At 40.9% G+C, this 20,453-nt stretch overlaps 1 protein-coding gene across 3 annotated transcripts in view; it reads left to right on the forward strand.

Annotated features, from left to right (window-relative positions):
- Nucleotides 1-20,453, forward strand: part of LOC141799057 (metabotropic glutamate receptor 4-like) — a 220,922-nt gene that overhangs the window by 138,636 nt on the left and 61,833 nt on the right. For all 3 annotated transcript variants that reach the window (XM_074681114.1, XM_074681113.1, XM_074681112.1), the window contains one exon: nucleotides 6,839-7,055. In XM_074681114.1, coding sequence (XP_074537215.1) covers nucleotides 6,839-7,055 — 217 coding nt within the window. The remainder of the gene's footprint in view (nucleotides 1-6,838; nucleotides 7,056-20,453) is intronic.

Raw genomic sequence — 20,453 nt, forward strand, 5'->3', positions numbered from 1 at the left:
TAGTTGTGTTTATTTTCCCCGTGCTACATCCTCTATCGAATCTACAACAAGCTGTCATCAACACACAAATTCCCTTTTACAGTGGGTGTGCTGTGATTAGCTGAGGTAACCTCAGCCTAGAAACACCCCGAAACAACCAAAACGATAACATACAGGCAGAGGAGAGGGTGAGGCAGACACAGACACTGACACACATGTACAGAGGCCCAAGAGGTGACAATTGAGCAGGATTATTCCTAAAAAGATAAAATTGTATCTTTTAGGAAAATCCTGCAGACTCTACCTTTAACTAATTTGTGCATGAGGACTTTGCATAAACAGCACTAAAAATGGTTAGTCATAACTCGTTATAAAAGCTTTTATGCTTACAGGTTTTACTCCTGCAACGGCATGGCTGATTCACTGACAGGCAGACATCCTGTGGCTGTCTGCTACAGGATGTTTACAGGATGCTGAAGGCCCACTGCTTTACCTTGTCCAAACTGTTGAACTCAAATCTAGCTAGATTGAGTTCAACATTGAGTTTAGCATTATGGTCTCTATTGACAGTGGGCTTCAAAACCTTGTATCAGAATCAAATGAATGATGTCACAGACACTATGTACATTTATTTAACAGTCTATGGTTAGGGCAGACAATATCCTGCTTATCTATTCAGCATAACTCATCAAATTTTCGCTTTGGCTGCTTTTGTTTTAAAGATTTCACAAGCAGGAAGCCTTAAGCCGTGTTTCCACCAACCAGACCGTTTCGGTTCATCTCGGTACGCGCTTTTTGCAGCGTTTCCACTGACTCATCCCGGGACAGATCCCTAAAAACCGAGACGAGCCGACCTACTTTTTTGGGACCCTTTCGTATGGGTGCCAGACTGAACCGATCCGCTCTCGGAAGGTGGAGCAACACACTGCAGACTGTTAATTGGTCAAAAGAATCGTCACTTACCCCGACAGCGGCTGCATTTCTCCTGGCGGCACACAGTCTTCACCGAAACAAAGCTTGATTGTTCTTTGTATCAAAGAGCTACATGCCAATCACAGAGAGGACGAAATGCAGCATGTCTTCCATCCGTGCTCTTTGTTCATTGTGTCGCGTTTTTCTTCTTTGTTGGACTTAATAGCGGAGTAAGCTGCTACGGCGTTGCGCTATTGTTTAACAGTTGCGGCTTCCGGCATCTGGCTTACACGCGGCCCACCACAAGAGGGCACAGTTTGCTGTGGAAACGCAAACGAGATCAGGCTTAACTGTACCAAACCGTCCCAAACCGTGCTGAACCGACCTCAGCCGACCTCAGATTCTTTTTTTACGTCATAATTATTTTTGGCTATGATGAAACTTCAGTATCTAAAGGTTGTTAATGCAACACCTTGTCCTTCTCTCCCTCACAGGTTAAAAATATACTGCTGACTTATTTGCGGAAAGTATCTCTTAAAACACTTCCAGAGCCTGATGAAAGCTTTTGATATTCCTCCTGCTGCATACAGTACAGATGTATATTATTTCTGTACAGTTCTAATGAGCATCATTACTCCACCACTGATGCAGTGCCAAATGAGCTCATTGAATTTTTAAAAAGGAACAGTTATTTAAAGCAAGTGATTTGAACATTAAATCTGCATCAAAAATCTGCTTGAGACCCGCATCACAGCAATTAAGCATATTTCCCAAGCCCATTAGCAATTAAAAGGATGTTACTGGAGGGAGGGGGTGCAGATTAAAGCACTTCTGCAAACTTCAGGGGAACACAATATACTGGTAGAGCCTGTATGAAGTGATAGGGTGAATAAGCTCACAACGGAGGACAGGAAGCTGAGCTGCTTTAGTCTCAGCCTGAGCAGATGGTAAGCGCACACAGCATCACTAAAAAGCAGCCACAAGAACATTTTTGAACAACCTACTAAGATCTTTACCACTGAATCTGGCTGTGAGAATGGAGAGCCCCCTGAATTCAGAGCAGCTCCAAACACAGAACCCCTGCCAAGATATTCTCCCATCTCCTGCATACGATACAAAAACACGTCTTTATTTTTCCTCCCAATCCCTGCTCCTTTTGATTCCCGAAAGAGATCAGAAAGGGCCTTTGCTGAGGAATTTAATTTCTTGAGTCAATGCTAAGAAGTGACTGTGTTCTATTAGAGGAAGCACACTGTTCAGGACTATCGGCGGCGTCCAGTGAGCAGGAAATCTCGCCAACATAAACACGATAAGCTCTGCCTGTCCCGGTTCTTGACAGAATGCTGAAATTGTGTGATTGTTGCAGGAGAGAAAATCCCTCAGGTGAAAAATACAACACAGGGAAGCATCGCTGCAGCTCCCACTTATTTGGCAGATATGAAACCGGACACGTCACGGCAAGAGCATACAATACATGACAGCAGCTGAATTAAAAACACAACAAGAAAGGGATTAAAGGAGGGGGGAAGCTTTGACACAGAGTTTTTCAAATCCAGCAAGATTTTGCAAAACAGAAACTTATCTTTGTAAAAATCTCACATCAGAAAAGGTGCAACTGAAATGAACTGTGCCAGACATTTTACCACTAAAAGAGCATTCTTTCATCTGCATTTTTCAGACTATAATTCAAAGGATACTTCAGATAAAGCAGTGGTACAACTAGTGTTGTGAAAAGCTGCTGTGGTATTAGAGTTTCCGTAAATCTTAAAGATAACAGGTGATTTTTTTTAATCATGTTGGGTAAAAAATGATCAAAAACAGCATGTCCCCACCAGGCAGATATTAGGATGCTAGCTACGAAGCGAACATTTACTGTATGGCTGTATGTGTGCTGAAACACTGTAATCATCTTAAATGAGACATCATTAACACCTTGCAAACACCTCCAAACAGCACTCCAATTTCACTCTGCGAGATCTCGCCCATGACGTCAACAGAGTGTGAAAAGAAACAAAAGGAAAACAGGTTCACACGTTTTTTTTTTTTGGTTCCAGGAGGCAGAGAAGCACAGATGAAAATGCAGAACTGTTCCGCGCCTGCACACAAAGTGAGCAAACTCATGGGTCAGGTTTACCTCAGCCAGCTGTCACAACCAGGTGTTAAATCAACAAGTCAGCTGACCGCTGCCAGTCCTCAGGGCACAGACTGCAAACACACCACACCACACACCCCATCAGGTCCTGCGTCTTTAAGTGTGTCCCACAGGAACACGTGCCTTAAGCATGTCTAACTTCTAGTTGATGTCATCCGGTGCTCACAGAATGTGAAGCAGTGCAATTTGTACAAGCTATTTTAGCTCAAAACGAGACAGAGTCTGTGTGGACACGGCGTAGCGTGACGGACGAGGACATCAGAGTGCTTTCAGTCCAAAAGACTGACATGCTACACGGCCATCCTCCATTAACACATGCACATTCTCCCTCACCGCCTCCTCTCCCATTTGAAAGGGAATCGACTTAACAAGGCTGTTTCTGACTGGCATGTTTGCAGCAGCACAAGTCATTTCTTATAAAGCAAAGTCTGCACTGAAGCACAACTTTACAAATGCTGCAATAAAAATACACGAGGGGAGGTCATTACAAGTGCTGCGCTGGACGCCCTCGTCCTGGTGTCACCCAGCCTTGGACACGAGGATCCTTGTGGCAGAGAGAGGAAGTGGGTGTAGAGTTTCAGGAGTTGTTAGGAGCTGTGGGTCATGGGTGCAGACTGAACAGCTGTGCTCTACAGACAGGCTGCAGAGACAAGCAGGGAGCGCAGTAGTGGTGGGATCATGGCAGAGCTAAAGCTGTCCACATCAAAGACTGCCGCTGTGCGAAGTGAAGGGAAGAGGAGGGGACGGGATCGTCTTCTCAGCGGTGTGTCTGCAGTTACTGGAGCAAATATTGGTGAAATTGGACTGTTTGTGGCAAAAGTGTACTTTGATGTTCCTCTGTTAGATGTGAAATGAGGGGGAACTTTTCCTTTTAGTATTGAAACTTGATGCGTATATTTCCAAATTGAGATTTATGAAAAATTGAGAAAATAAAGTTTGGAATCCTTTGAGAAGTAGCACCCATCATGTTGTTTCATATAACTGCAGGTTTGAGACGATTTTCAGAGACATTTTGTGTTTTTTTTCCACAATCCACACATCTCTTTATTTGAATGAAAGTGCTCAAGGGGATGGGACCTATACAAGATGCTATTACAGACAGGATGAAGAAAATTATATGCATTTTTGATTCAACAGACAAAAAACCAACAGACCCAACCTGTCAATTCTCTGTCAAACCAAGACTTCTACAGCTACTAGCCCCACTTCCAAACTTGAAATGTGCCACGACTTGAATTGGTGACCTCCTGGTCCCCACTTTATAGGGTGTCCATAAACTCTCTTTACAATTAAAAAAAGACACAAGCAAAATAAATGAACAGACAAATAAGTGGAAGGTACTGAATTTTTTAAAGTAATTTAATATGCCTCCATATGGACACCATTAGATGCACAAAGCACATCAAGACATGTTGGCTGTAGCACAGCCTCAACAATGGTGGCGATGGCATCAGTGATTTTTTGCTTTAGATCAGTGATGTTCCGTATCTTTGTGTGGTATACAGTATCTTAAACATAACCCTGTAGTTTCAATAAGTCTGTGTATCCAGTTTAGTTTCAATAAACCAGACATGGATACCATACACAAATTAAATGTGACGAAAAACTTTGATAACTACTGCGTTCCCACCGTTACGCCCAATCACATTGGCTCCAGAATGAATGGTTGCAGTCCAGATTCAGTGCAGATTTTCCGCAAGCTGCCACTCACATCAGCTCCAGATACAGGCTGTGGCTGGCTCCAGTGCCGGGTGCGGAAATGGCAAGAGTAGAAGCTCACGTGGGTTCACGTTCTTGTCTGAACTTCGCATGAGAACAAGCCCCATATATAGGAAGTAATGTAAACAGTAAACGTTTTTGCCATTGTCGTCGGGTGTGATTTTGTGTTTACATTTCATAGTAGCCTGAGTGTGCGGTCAAAGAAGAGTCAAATTACAACTGTTTGTGCATCAATTTTATTTTGAAAAACAACAGATCTTCATGCTACCCGGCATTTTACTTCCCGTATAGCTCCCATTATTTCATCCAGCCTGACGCAGACCTTCTCTTGCGTCTGAGAAAAATTGACTTCTTGCAAATGGTTTCCGTTGTGCTGCCACAAGTTTTTTCTCTCTCACCTCTCAACATTTTGTTTGTGCTTTGCACAGTTCATATGCCTGCTAACGTCATTTTCACCTCTGTCTTCTATGCTGAAATCTGCTTGTTGCTACCAAGTTGGGTTGCCAGGTCTGATGACATGTATCCTACACAGTATTTATGAACAAGCCTTCTTTAGTCGGTATCAGCGTGATAAATCGGGAGAAATTAGAAATCAAGAGTGTTGGCATGTATACCACTGAGTACAGTGAACAAATGTGATCAAGAAATCTTATCAACTGCCTTTGAAATATATTTTTGTAAAGAGACTTAATGGACACTCGGTAAATTAAACTAAGCTACAGATGTGTTTGTAATGTCATGAAGCATTCCTAAATTTTCTCCTTACCTAAACCATGAGTTTTCCTGAAATAAAGTTTTAAAATTACGTTAACAGTGTATTAATAAAGAAACAGACTCTACAATGTGATTCTATTTGACGCACATCTTTCTTTTTAAGATTCAACTGAACTGTGATGTAGTGTTTCTTATGAAACACAATGGAGCTGCGTCAGTCATTGAACTTCATGTACTTCCTTGCGCAGTTTCTTTTGTTTCATAGCCTACATTGTTGTGGTGTATTGATTTTGATGCTTTAAAGATAAAATATGCTGAATATTTATGTTTTCACAGACACTGACGTAGTTTGAGGACAAGTAGTCACAGCTTGCTCATATGCATTAAAACACTGACTCATGCAGTCAAACTATCTACTTTAAAGAAGCTGCCACACTGTCTGAATATATCAAGCATGGGAAATCAGGACAAAAATATATTGCATCAGCAAAAAAAAGTATGCCCACATTTGAAGTTAAACCATGAAAAACATTATTGAACATCATAAAATCTGGTCAGTTAGCTTCCTAACAGCGCAGCACAGAAGCCATAGGAAGATCACAGAAGCTTCAACAGCCGTGAATCTGAAATAAGTTGAGCAAGCAGAAGCTGAGATTACACAGCAGCTAAGAGTTTCCTGCTGGAGGCAGCTTCTCCAAGAGTTCTGTAGTTAAACTAAGAACAGAGAGAGTTAAACCTTTTAGAAGAGCAGCATGTGAAGACAAGCCAAACTCTGAAAACTGCACTCGCCATCTACTGCTGGGACTTCTCTCAGTGACTATTTTCAGATAAAGTCATTTCAGTTCAACAAGTTTGACTTCCATCCCAGCTAGTTATCCCTCCAGATTCCACCTCACTTCTTTTTCTTCAAACTGTTCCAAGTAACCGTATTAGGTGATATTTTTAGTTTCCAGTCTTTCCCATTAAACAATCATTCGCTTTGTGATCTCTGACTAGAACTCTGGGTATTATTGCAGCACTGGAGGCAGATCATCTCTTGCCGGAGACAAGAAGAATTCATGAACAGATTAGTGTTGCTTGACTGGTGTGGAAAATATTTCTCAGAAAGAAAAGTTGCTAAGCCTGTGATCATCAGGGCTATTTAAAGCAGCAGAGTGCAAACTGTGGCCGGTATAACGGCGGGTGAAGGAGCTGCTGAGATCTCTGCAGATGCTAAGCGACATTGTTGAAGCGATGGGTGTGTTTTACATGAAACTGCACACAAGCTTCCAGCTGAATGTATGATAAACTGACACAAAGTGTATTAAACATCTTCCCAGTGTTTGACACATTCCTCACTTCACTTACTGCCTCTTTTCACAGATTCCTCAGGTGAGCTACGCCTCCACAGCCCCAGAGCTGAGTGACAACACCCGCTACGACTTCTTCTCCCGGGTGGTGCCCCCAGACACCTACCAGGCCCAGGCCATGGTGGACATTGTCAAAGCTATGCGCTGGAACTACGTCTCCACTGTGGCCTCAGAGGGAAACTACGGAGAAAGTGGTGTGGATGCTTTTATTCAAAAGTCTCGAGAAGATGGTGAGTGCTCTCGCTCTGTAAACAACTCATTCCAAGTGTTTCCCTTTGACTTGATAAGCAATTATGTACTTTTTAATCTTGTAAGCATTCTTTACAAAAAACAGTTTTATTAGAGACTAAATGATCAGTCTCAAAAAAAAAATCACAGGATAGCATCAAACCTCACCTGAGAGGTTTTGGGAGAGTTTGTCTTTTTGCCTGTAAACAACACAACTCAAAAACTAATGAGCAGATCTTGATAAAATTTTCAGGAAATGTTCAAAATGGGATAACGAAGAAGTGATTAAATTTTAGAGGTGATCCGGATCAACATGTGGATCCAGGACTTTTTGGAAATTCTTTATCATTGTAAGATAAGGCCTTTTTCTCTATATATGTATGTAACTCCATGATAAATGGTCGGATTGACAAAACAACACAAGACAAGGTCACGATAATTTCTGACAGATGTAAAAGTATGATCCAGATCCTGGCAATATTCTGGATACTAATATCCAGAACATGAAATATGAACTGGGTCATTAAATTTCAACACTGTCAGGTAACAAATTATCATACAAACCTGCAACTAACACCAAATTGTAGCAGACAATCTGCTGAAATGAAGTATAACATTAAAGTAGGAGTAGGACTGAAGTGTTGTGTGACAATCACAATATGCTTGGCAGGGGTCTACACTCTCTGAGTGCTTTTCTGGCTGCATAATTGAACTAAAGCATTCAAAACAGAGTGATTGGAAGTTTCATCAAACGTTGGTCAAGAAAAAAACTTTTGCAGTCTATGCTCTGTGTGGTGTGTTAGTTTGTCCCAACTTCTCTGATTAGCTAGCTAGCTAGGTAAGAGACAGATTTAAAAAAAGAAACTTCACACAGGCAAATCTATGAATAACATTCTTTGTTGTGATTGTTTCACTGTGTCATATATATGATACAATTTGACACTTTGTGGTACAGTGGGAAACCAACAAGATACAATACACTATGATAATATAAGGAGCAATATGGCATGACGGGGTACAATATGAAATTAAGTGAAACAATATGGCACAACATCATACAAATGTAATACATGTTACAACACTTTAAGTCACAGGTAGAAGCAGTATAATGCAGTCCAGCATGGTACAGTGCAATACAACAGGCACGGTACGATTCAGTTCAGTATGATATGATACGATGCACTGGGATACAACACTGTTGTCTAAAATTGAGAAACAGTGACTGTGTAACAATAAGGCTGTCCAAACAGACAGCAGTCAAGTGTTAGCAACACAGTCTTCTGGCTCAGGATGCTGCCGGTACACACTTACAATGACCTCTGACCTTTTCTAAAGCTGAATGTAACCATTACTGACGTGTCCAGTACTCTCCGTAGTACTGAGTCCTCTTCTGTTTGTGCCAGCTTTAAGCTGCTGCCCATCACCAGTCACTTTGAAGAAGCACTAGGACCAGATCACTCCTGTGAAGCCCTCAAAGTCTGTCCAAGTCAGCAGCCTAATTTCACTCACAGACCATACAGAGGGGACTAAAACCCAACAATACAACCTCAGTTTGACTTGGCTGTTTGAGTTCTTGTTTAGAGATCTAGATAGTCAGTTCTTGAAATATTTATCTTCTAGAATGTCAGCCAACTAGTAAGTTTTTAGCTGATACAAAAATGTTAAACCTAAGAAAGTAACTAATTTGAAGAAAAAAAAAGACCTTATCTTTTTTCCTTGAAATATTTTGGGATCTGAATGACAGGTTGCTACAAAAAAGTGCCCGGGCCATGTTCTTCCTACAAAACAAACTCATCTCTACAGCTCTCACTCATGTTTCACCTCCTAACTCCCTGAAACTCCCGTCTTACTTCAACATCTCAAAGCAAACTTCAGTTTCACTCAGAAAAACCAGGGTTGCCTCTTCAAAGTGAAATTCTATAGGGAGAAATGTATAAAAGGAGCCTTCCAGCATTTCTGCCCCAAAAGCTTATACTGAAGCCAGTGCTCCACTCTGGGCTGGCATGATTGACTGGACCACTTCCAAAGCTTCTTTCTTACATACCTCTAAGTCACCTAGAACCAGTAATATGTTCATAAAAAAAGGCTCAGGTTTGAAAATATAGAGACACTGGAGGAGAAATTTAATTTTAGAGATAAACACATTGAAACAAAGCTGTTTTTGACATTGAAAAGTCGAAAGAAGTTACTTTGATGCAGTTTGAAACTCTCAGTCACCTGTCAGCTCACACCTGCAACACACTGACGTCTCTGGAGGCGCTGTTTTCTTTAGCTCAAAATGCCTCACTCTGAACCAGGTGAAGAATCCCTGAAGGGGCCTCTAGTGCATTCCTCCTTAAACTCGGCAGCACCTTTCATTAAATCAAGCCCTAACTGAGATATAAATGCTCAAAGCCCTGCAAACTCCTTCTTATCTTACCTGTTCTATCTCCTGCTACAGAGATCTTTTACCATGTGGGGGATTTTATTACATTCAGTGATGTCATATCACATTAAAGCGTGCCTCCAGAGGACAAACCTGAAATAGAAAGGCTTTGTAAGCATCCAAAGGGGAGTTGCAGCATGTGTGTTGCATCAAGTCATCTTGTCATATATTGTTCACTTAAGTTTGATGGTATGTTGAGTTTGGATTAAATCATAAATGAAGCCTGTACTGTAGGTGTATGAATTATTACCAGTAGTGAAAGTAGAGCAGAGATGAGTTATTTTCAGATAAGACTTTTTGAAGACCAAATTTTGTCTTTTTCAAGAAAACATAATTCATCTACTAAACTAAAAAGCACTTATCCATTCCCAGAAACAATAAAGCAATTTACACTCCATTGATTGGATGACGGTCTGCTGACTCGCATTTCAAGACAATCCTTTCAAGCTTGATGTCTACAAACATTACACTCTGTGTCATTATATTTTCTGGCTGTTAAACACTTGTCGAACATCTGCCTCATTGATAACTGTGTTCTTAAAACAGTATCATAATTTCATCTCACTATTGGTACTTTTCCTGCTTGTAGAGTAACTTTGTTCACTGTGTCTTTGCATCTTTTGTCCCCTGGGCTTCATAGCAGTGAGTCACAGCTGGTCTCAGTCATGAGGTGTTTACTTTGTAAGTAGATCAGCCGTCCTGTCTGTTGTAGCAAAGATGGACAATTCTAATAATAAATCCCAGAATCCTCGGGGTCCTACGTTTTTCCAAGATGTAAAACAAATAAAACCTATATTCTCGTTAATATGGTAAATTCCAGTCTTAGCATTAGCGCAGTTCAAACTGTAGTGAAGATCGTAACTTTATGTCACATGCTGTGCTGTTTCTTGGCCGTTGCTACAATGAGGCTGACTCACTTACAACAAAGTAAATTTACCTATGGGTTCAAAAAACTAAAACTTTATACCTTGAGAGCTCAATGCACAGCTAACAAAGATGAAAAAATCACTTTTTAATGAAGGTTTAAGACAACACTCCAAAAAATATGATCATGCACTGGCTGGCAATTCAATGTTTCCCCCTTATACTGGGGTGGCACCCTGCCCCCCAAATGGCATCCCCGCTCCATGGAAATCCAGTTATTTTTACGTTCTATATAAACCTTCATCACACCATAAGTAATGTAAGGTTTCCAAGACAAGGGGAGAAGACAGAGTTAGAGGGTGTACCTGTGGTGTTGTGTCGTTCTGCTGTCTGGGAGCACTTTACATTCTGTGTGAGCTCTGATGACAGCGGTAAAAAAGAGGTGGATAAAACCGCGACTGAATGTTGCCAATATTTAATGACTTCTCAGGCCCCTCTGGCAAGTTTTTTGAATATGACTATTCTTGCGACTTTTCAGGAGTTTGGAGAATCTGACGTTAATGCGTGTTTTGATGAATGAATTGAATGGAAATCAGTGTGAGTGGGTCCCTCCACTGTCCAAAACACAGACAGACAGTCCTATACACTCACAGCAGTCTCCTCTTGCTGCTCCAGAGCAGACAACTGCATTCAAATAAATCATGCAGGTGTAAGTCTCATTATGGTTACTTCTGCCTGTCCCCAGCCCAGATAGAAGAGGAGGGTTGATATTTAGACATTAAAAAAAAACAAGAATGGACAGAAGAAAGTTCATTGGTAGTTCTAAACGTGTTTATGATGTTGCGTTTTACCTGCTTTCTGTCTTCCCAATGTTATTTGTCTTTCCTACAGAGTCCATGACAATTGCATGCAAATGGAGTTTTATGAAAATTAAAGCCAATAGTGGCTTTCCTTACTGAGAAGTTGGCATGTTGAAACTAGCAATGTCTCCCCCAGCTTTAAAGATGTTTCAAATGGAAAACAGCCTCATTCTTTCAGGTTTTTCATGACTATACATGAGATAATGTATTAAAAATAATTAGTTAATAGTAGATTTTTAGGGTATATGGTAATCTGGGACATTACTACAACAATGTACACCAAACAGAAACAAAAGCCGTGACCACAAAACGGTGGTTTTCGTGAACCGTGGTTTTCGTGAACCGTGGTTTTCGTGAACCGTGGTTTTCGTAAACCGTGGTTTTCGTGAACCTTTCCATCCCTAGTAAACAGATATGTGTTATTTATCTTGTTCACATGATGGGATGTGGTTTCTGTCTCTACGTGGCTGCATGTTCCCAACTCTCCTCTGCTCTCTGTATCGCATACACCAAAGTTCCACCCCGATTGTTACACAGACACAGAAACCTGCGTTCACACACACCGACAAGCCCACTTCATTTAGCAGACAAAAAGTTGGGAAAAATAATGCCACAACTACGACAAGAAACAGAAAAACATCTCTGCCTTCTTCAAGCACTCTGGGGACCATCTCTGTGAGATGGCAACCTCCACCCCCACTCTCCCATAGCCAAATTTGTCAAAACTGTTATATATGCGTAACAAATGGCTCACCACAGCAACAGGAAATTACAGGTAAACAAAGAAAAACACCAACCATTTGGCAGAACACACAGCTTTACAAAAAAAAAAGACAGTCGATAACAGACAACACATCCAACCAACATATGGCAGTCTCTTGAGTTGAAGCTCTATTGATCAGATGAGAAAGTACAGCAGAGTAACTGTGGGACATGTTTAACTGACCCTTCCGCTGGAGTATGTAAATCACACCAGTGTCATCCCTGCTGCTTTGATGAACGCTCCCTAAATGTCAATAAGACTGATGAGAACACAAGACTGCAAGAGGAGGAGGCGTCTAGTTTAGAGCATCTTTGCAAAGAGGGCTACATATCTGTTTTTTTATCACTGTCTCTTTTAACACTATATTTTACATCACCACCTGACATTTAAAGATCATTTCAGGAGAATTTTCAGCCTCGAATGTAGTATCATTGTTCAGAGACAGTCACTACCACACTTTTCTGCCAACAGTTGCAAACAAATTTGGACAAATATCCGTCAAATTAGCTGGTCTACAGCCCCTTTGACTCTGACATCTCATGGAGTCACATGTACATGTGTCTGTTTACAGCTCACTGATGCATTGTGTGAGTCTCTGGTCCTGTCCTCCAGTTCAAGCTTTGATTACAAGAGGGAGACAGAAAAACAGGCAGCTCTGTCTAAATAAAAGCCACAGGTATTTGGCTGCTCAATGGGTTCTGCAGTCGTCTGCTCACACATTGGAACAGCCAGATCAGAAGTGGCCAAATGTTCTGTCTCATTAAGCAGCGAAAGGCCACAGTGAGCTGCAGACTCAGCCACCTTCAGCCACAGAGGTCCTATTTGTGTTTCTCATAAACCCATCTTAAAATGAATGAGGATGGGGATCGAAATTTGGTTCAAAAACGAAAATATAATAATGTTTCTTTGAGTCTTGGTGTTTCTTTGACAGAAACTGACAGGTGAGGGTAAAAAAACATTATAATTTCTACCAATATCTTTGATGTATGTTGTTGAAGGTGAGGTTGTTAATACAGCAAACAACAGAAGTAATGTTATCAAAGCAGTGAGAGTCATCAGGTAGCAGAAGATGCCACAGAAGTGAGAGGAATATTAATTGTACGCACAAGACTATCGTTGAGATCAGTGCTTTATTGCACCCCCAAGATGCTAATGCTAAGAAGAAACAGATTGCCATGCTGACTCACACGCCGTATGCTTCTGAGGTCTTGATGTCAGCAACATGCAGCTGGTGTTTCTGTGATGAAATCAATTATGTGACCAGCCAAGTCCAAAGCTAACCCAGGTTCATAAAAGGACAGTTTGAAATCTTTCACATTTTTATTTCCCCTTCAAAAATAGTAAATATTTTGTAAGTATTCTGAGTATTCACAAGTCTGTTCAGTTTAAAAAGAGTAAAACCCCTTTTATTTCAGAATGATTCTTCTAGATTTGATTCCTTTGGTCAAATTGACAGTTTCAAATGGTACAAAACTTGTCTTTGGGGGGGTTTAGGGTTTTAGTTGTGTCAGTGTTTAGGTGTTGTGTTAAATGCTGCATGACACAAGGTGCTTGTGGGAAGAGTATCTGATATCATCTGATCCCGGCTCACTGAGCTCTCAAGTGGAAACAGAATGAAGCTGGACACTCACCCAGTATTTGATCAGACTTGTTGGACTGGGGTATCTGCGGCATGGAGTGGAAACAGTCTGGCATTGAGGCAGTCGATATCTCCCAGGAAGGCTGCAAATAACCTTTAGTATTTCAGGACACCTGAACTCCAGCTAAGCAGGCTGAGAATTACAATGAACAAGTTGAAGGGGGGCAACATGTTTGAGCTCAGATAATTGATCTCAACAGGGTACATATGCATTAAAAGAATTCTTTTTTTAAACAAAGAAAACCATTGACAGTGTTGCACCCACTGTGCCCACGTACGGCATATTTCCTACTTTGCTGCGAGCTCAAATGAATTGAAATTAATGTTCAAGCTCAAAAACAAAAACAAAGACAATGTGTTCATGACAGATGGCATGTCTGACAAAAAGTCTTCCTCAGTTTTCATTTTAGATGTCTTTTCACACCACCAAAAGCTGAGCTTTTTCTCCGCCATGTTTCAGGCTCCAAAATGAATTGTAACAGCTTTTTTTATGTATTCCTCAGCTGTGATGAATCAGAGCATAACAATGCAGTGATGCATCAGTGCCAACATATGTCATTTAGAGGTGGAATTATCATCTTTTAGCTCCCTTTTTTCTTTCTGTTCTTTTAGTGGAGCTTTGCACTGGATTTCTTTCAAAATGCTGAATATTTGCTGAGACAAGAGTCTTGTTTTCTGTTTAGAGACCTTTTCAAACAATGAAAGACGCTCACGCTGCTCTGAAAAGAGCAAACTTTTTTACACTAAATGTTATTACATGTTCAAGTTTCCAAAGGGACCTGGGATTTCTACAAGTTCTGCTATTTTTTAATACTTACTGAAGAGCTTTATTTTGACTGAGAAGCCAAAAACCTCTTCATTAAGTCACCAGTGATTTAAACGTTAAAATAAGTAGTCTGTTTGTAAATGTTGTCATTTTCTTGATTGAGAAGGTCATAACCTTGGCCAGAGTGAGCAGCCATGCTATAAAGCTGTAAAACTGCCAATACAAATACCTCATTATTAAATTTAAGCTGCAGCAGTCTAAAAGATGACAGACCACACAAGTTGCAAAGTTAACGACTGTCAACACAGAAGTCTACAGCATCCATCAGCTATTCAATAGTTTTACTCTAATTCCGGAGTCATGTCATCAGCACAACTATAGCCCATGGAGCAGGGTTTCAACACCCACAAGCCCCAAAAATCAATGGGAACTAACACTGACAAAAGAAAGATTCTAACAGGAAATAGACACTCTACCAATGTTGTGAGTGACTGCAATTCAGGGTGCTGTCTAGCCCATAAACTGTATATAGAGTGGACAGTGTGGCTCCGCCATTTACCATTGTACAGTTTTGAAGCCAAAATTCCCCATACACAGGCGCAGCCAATTGCAGCCAGAGTCTGGGCGGTAAAGACCGTGAGGTATTCTAGGAGAATCTGAGTGGAGCGAACAAACCTTTACAGAACAAGAGGACCTGAATACAAGGCAGCCCTATTGTATCTTGAAATCACCACAACAATCGGACGTGAGAAACATTTCTACCAGGTGTATTACTTTTTTTAAAGTTTGACCGCAGCTCATCTGGAATGGCTGGGGAGCCATTACAGTCTATGGTCTAGCCCAGGATCTCTACCTTCAAACGCTACTACATTGGTCATGATGATTGGTTGAGCACCACCTTTTGCAAACTCTTCTAAAGACACACTTGTCCACTTTGGCTTTTGGAACAGGATGGCCAAATTTATTGGGTCTTTTTATGCCTATATTTTTGATTTTAAATGTTTTATGCTTTTGATGTTTTTGTAAATTTAATTGTTTTGAAGTTTTTATTGATTAATTTTTAAAGCACTTTGGTAGGCCACTGGCTGTTTTAAGTGTGCTATATAAATAAAGTTGGCATTGACACTGTGTAGTCTGTCATGTTATGTGACCACATGGTGGCACTACAGACAGAGCAGTAGTTGACTCATCAACTACTCATCAACTAGAGAGCATGAATATCTGACGCAGCTTTTTCTGTGATCTTTACAATGGCTGTTGTGTAAGTGAAGCAGAACCCTGAAGTATGTCTCAGGAAAAAAGTCAGTCAGTATGTTTACATGCACGCAGTGGTCCGACTATGGTCATAGCTGGATTGTAAAGTCACAGTGAGGATCTTGTCTTGGTATATATGTAGAGAGAATCAGAAACCCGGCAGAGTACATCTCACTCCACTTTGAAAGGTGGTGCTGGGTCTTTTTTGGACAAGTGAAGCTGCGTGCAGATCAAACTGGCTTCAGTTCATCTGAGGATGAAGCAACATTCTAAAGATGATGGCTGAGATGGATGCAGAAATAGCTCCTAATGTTTCTTATATACTATGCATGTTAATTACATTTCATGGTGTTGTTGTGTTGGATTGCAGTGACCCAAGTCATCCGGCATACCGAGACATGCTGGATCCAAGCACAGTCCGATAGTAATCTCATGATCAACTAGTGTCAATCAAGCTCTACTCAGTTCATTCTCTGAAAAGTCTAATCTAATGCTGACGAAGCTCATAGTCAGATTTCTTAAGATGTATGTAAACGCAATGAGTGAATTACCACAGTCAGAGTCAATCTCCTGTTGACCATGAATTCCAGACACCTCACCAAACTGTGTTTGAGGTGTCAGATTGGATCAATCTGTCAAACCATCAAACCATTAAACCCAGAATGATGTTTTTGCAGCCTTCTACCGTGGGAGCCAAATTGTCGGACTAGTTAAAATGATAGTCACTGCTTACCCTAAAAAAGGGGCAAGCAAAAAAATAGGTATCTGTCAAACGTCAGATTTTCAGTGGACAAGTCACGACAGATCCAGGAAGAGAATCTTAAGTTATAAATGCGTAGGGAAGAAGAAAGCTCTTAATGTTTAATACTAGACCATTCAAGCTCCACTCACTTCCTGCTTCTACTGGTCTCCAATTTGAGCCAGGCTCAGAATTCAAGCATGCTGGGAAATATAGTCATAAGGACAGTTTTCCAGAATGCAGATACATTTTCATCCAGGTCACTCCCTTTGAATAAAATCTGTCAGACTGACCCTGTGGATAAAAAGTGGTGTATGATTAAGGGAAATAAATATAACAAACTATGAGAAAAGAGGGATACAGCTGTTGGCGTTGTCATCCTTACAGCACAAGCCTGTCCTTGATGCTCAGGTTACTGCTCCCTCAGTACACTTTCGTTTTGTTTGTTCCTCTCTCAGAAAAGCTGCCGTGCCGTCAGCGACCTTATTAGAGGGTGCACAGTCCTCTCCAGTAATGCAGCCTGACGCTCCGTGTCATTTTCTTCCCACCTTATAAAAAGTGTGGGGACATTTCCTTCAGTTGATGAAGTGCGTCTTCCTTTTTATATCCTGGTATGTAATCAAATTAAGGGTATTTCACAGAGTCAAATGTTGACACTCTTTCAAATTAAAGTGTTGGAGGAGTTGAGCTGAGGTAGGCCCATAATGAGTCTTCAAGAAGCTCAACACAGTTCCCACTCCTGTGTTCTGTTGTGATTTCTTTTCCCTAAATCTACACTCTGACAATTAAAGTTTGGCACCAAAGATTAGTTGGATGGATAACTCCTAATCGTAATTAATCACTTCTTTTTTTTCTCTTCTTGAAGTGACAGCTGAGGCTGAGGAAGAGGGCAGAGGAAGCACACAGCAGCACGGGGATGACAGGGAGATTATGCAAATGTACGAAACGAGGGTTGCGTGCTGCACCCTTTGTCATGAGGGAAATGTCAAGAGGAATGATTTGAATACTCATTAACCTCAAATGCAGGGAGGAAAAAAGTCTGGAGAAGAGTTTTCAGAAATACTTTTACATGTGTTTTACAGGCATGATACCATTATGTAAATTCACCCTATTAAGTCATGATACTGTTGCCATTAGATGATATTATGGAGACAAAGCTCTATAGTCTGGGTAGTGAACTGATTTCATGTTGTAACCATATTCACCTAATAGGTGTTAGCATTTTGCTAATTTGCATTTTCAGAAGTATTTCCAGTCCATTGTTCTGCTTTACTCTGATATTAATTCGCTTGAAAGAGAGGAAATGAAGAAACAAGAGGGGAAGGCAAAAGTTCATGTCCCCTCGACTCAACATGTCAAACACAGGAAATCCCCGTGTATCCCTCAGACAGCTGCTCCTCCTGCTTCAGGCCTCATTGAGTCCTGATGAATGCAGCGTTGGGCTTCCGAGAGTTAAGGGAGACGCTAAGTGAATTTTACTTTGTGCAACCACCTGTGTCTTTGTTATCACCGCTGAACTGCTCACCTGCTGGTAGAAAAGAACGAATTTAAGCTTTAGATGTCATCTTACAGACACATACTTAACGCTTGTTCTGATTTGATCATAAACACTCAAAAGTAACATTTTATACCAATTCCCTCTTTTTCTACCCCCATACTTCAATTACATCATTTAGCTACTCAGCCAATTTATTAAACTCCCTCTTTCCTTTGTTCATTACCTTGTATGATTAGCAGTTTGCAGTATTTTGCAAATGGTTTCACATCCTTCAAACTGTCATGGCTACACTTCCCAGGGTTGCTTTATGTTCTTTTCAACCACCTGGAGCTCAGTTCCTCAGACAGTATGAAAATCAATGAAGGGTTTTAGCTGCAGGTGTGCAGAGAGAGAAGGATAGTCGAGACTCTTCCACAGAACTGCTATTTGCATAATGTGCTTTATCTCTATCATGCCACAGACGCGCACCGACGCTGAATTACAGAAAATCCCCAAACTTTTGATTCAGAAAACAAAACTTAGAGCTGCGGCTTTGCTTTTGAAATGTTCTCCTGTTGTACTTTGTCATCTTTTGCTTGTTTTAAATATTAAGTCGACATTTCAGCAGGAGTAGGTTAGCTAATCTGTAACATGTGCAAAGATGATATTTTGTGTTGGTAGTCAAACAACTTTTCTGTGATTTACTAAAGGATTTCTGGTTCCTTCAGGAAAAATATGTAACCTCATCCACTCTGAGACCCTGAGGAGATTACACTGCTACTTTGGCACAATATCAATATAACAAATAGGAGCATTTTTTCTGAGGGTTGTTCATTACTATCTCTTGGAGGAGTAGTGCGTGCACTGAGGCTGCTCTGGCCTCTGCAGGTAGCTGTCCTGGGGCTTGCCAGAGGCAATATTGAAGGTGAAGACACTTCATCACAAAATGGATGAACCTTCAGGTAGTTGGGTCGTGCCGCAGCTGAGGGGGCATCTGTGAACCTTGGTGCAATCTGCTGGTGCAGCACATTTTGGACAGGGTCGAGGAGAGGCAGTTTGTCTGCTGCATGAAACAAGTGCTTCAAGTTTAATTCAGGGAATTCTAGTTTGTTATTTTTCATGAAGAGGTGAACTCATTGAGAGAGAAACTTTTATCCCCCTTCAATAATGTATCCGAGCATCACGGCTGTTAGTTGGAGTTCACTGGCACAAGAACCAACAGGTTTATTTTTCATCAGCACTTTCATAAAGGAAAGCAAGAATAGTTTTTTTCAGTCAATAATTAAAAAAACCTGAGACTGAATGTGGTGAAAACTGCATTTTTAATATATGTTTCTTGTTGGCTGAAAGGTGATCTTTAAAATTCATCAACATCAGCCGATCAGGAAGAATCCCCGAGGCCAGGGGGACCAGGGAAAGCACGTCAAAGAAAGGCCTGGGGGGCAATGGTCCATTTTTATACAGACCCAAGGTTACATCATACAATTTTTTAACCATGGCACTGAAACAAATTCTGTTCTGAATAGTGCACAAAAAAAAATCAAGTATATCTCGTCACATCTCACAAACTAACACTTATATGACAACGTGCTTTATGAACATTCCAGACCCTGATCTTGCCATAAAAATACCCAGACATATTTCCTAATGTCACCCCCCAATGGAGAACATTTCCTTGGTCAGAAGTGAAGTTTGCCAGTGTTAATGAAGCACTAACCATTGCATAAAAGTGGCCCTTCGTCATCTAGTTTCAAGAGACAACTGAGAGACAAGTGAGGTTTGATTTCATAAGCCTGGAATGATGGCACATGTATGTTTGAAAGAAACAATCAACGAAAAGAGCCTAGCTATTTTACTTTGAAGGAAAGAGTCGCTGGTCCTTGGTCATTTCACAAAATCAAATGTGGCGTTCTATTAAAAAAGTTCGGACACTCCTGGTTAGGGATGGGTACCTTTCACATTTGAAACGATACGGTACCAATGCCCGGTACCTGGCAATCGGTACCGGTACTCAACGGTACCCAGTTTCGGTACTTTTTTGTGTTTATGTGGTAAAAAATGTCAATTTGTTTCATAATGAAACATTAAAAGATTTCAATTTAACAAATTTATTCTTCAATAACCTTGCAATGCTGTGTTCATGTCCAGTGTGGAAAATCACCTACTCTTCCACTCCCTCAGTCACAAGGATGCATTTAGGTACCTAAACATGGTACCTTTTGGTTTTACATGAATCGATACCTGGTACTTTTGACAGAATTTGGTCGGTACCTATAAAAGTACCTAATTCGGTACCCATCCCTACTCCTGGTAAAGGGGATGCAGTCGACCAACCAAATTTTTAGCACACCAGAAATTTTTCCAGCCTATTAGGATTGTCTGATCAGGCTGTGATTGGCCAACATGCCCCCACATAAACACTGAATCACCAACAGTGGGTGTGAAATTTTGCAAAACGAAATCAATACTGAATTAAGAACCGGCTTTTTATTCAATAGACAACATTTTGGCTCATCTTTTGAAGCATCTCAAAAGTTGTGTTTTCTTGCATAAAGACAAGCGGAGCTGTATACAGCCAAGTGGCCCTCAGAAGTAGCCTCAACAGAGAAAAAG

This window comes from Halichoeres trimaculatus, unplaced genomic scaffold (genome assembly GCF_033239565.1).
Source record: "Halichoeres trimaculatus isolate MK-OKI-2021-1 unplaced genomic scaffold, fHalTri1.1 fHalTri1_scaffold_11, whole genome shotgun sequence".
NCBI classification, from domain to species: Eukaryota; Metazoa; Chordata; class Actinopteri; order Labriformes; family Labridae; genus Halichoeres; species Halichoeres trimaculatus.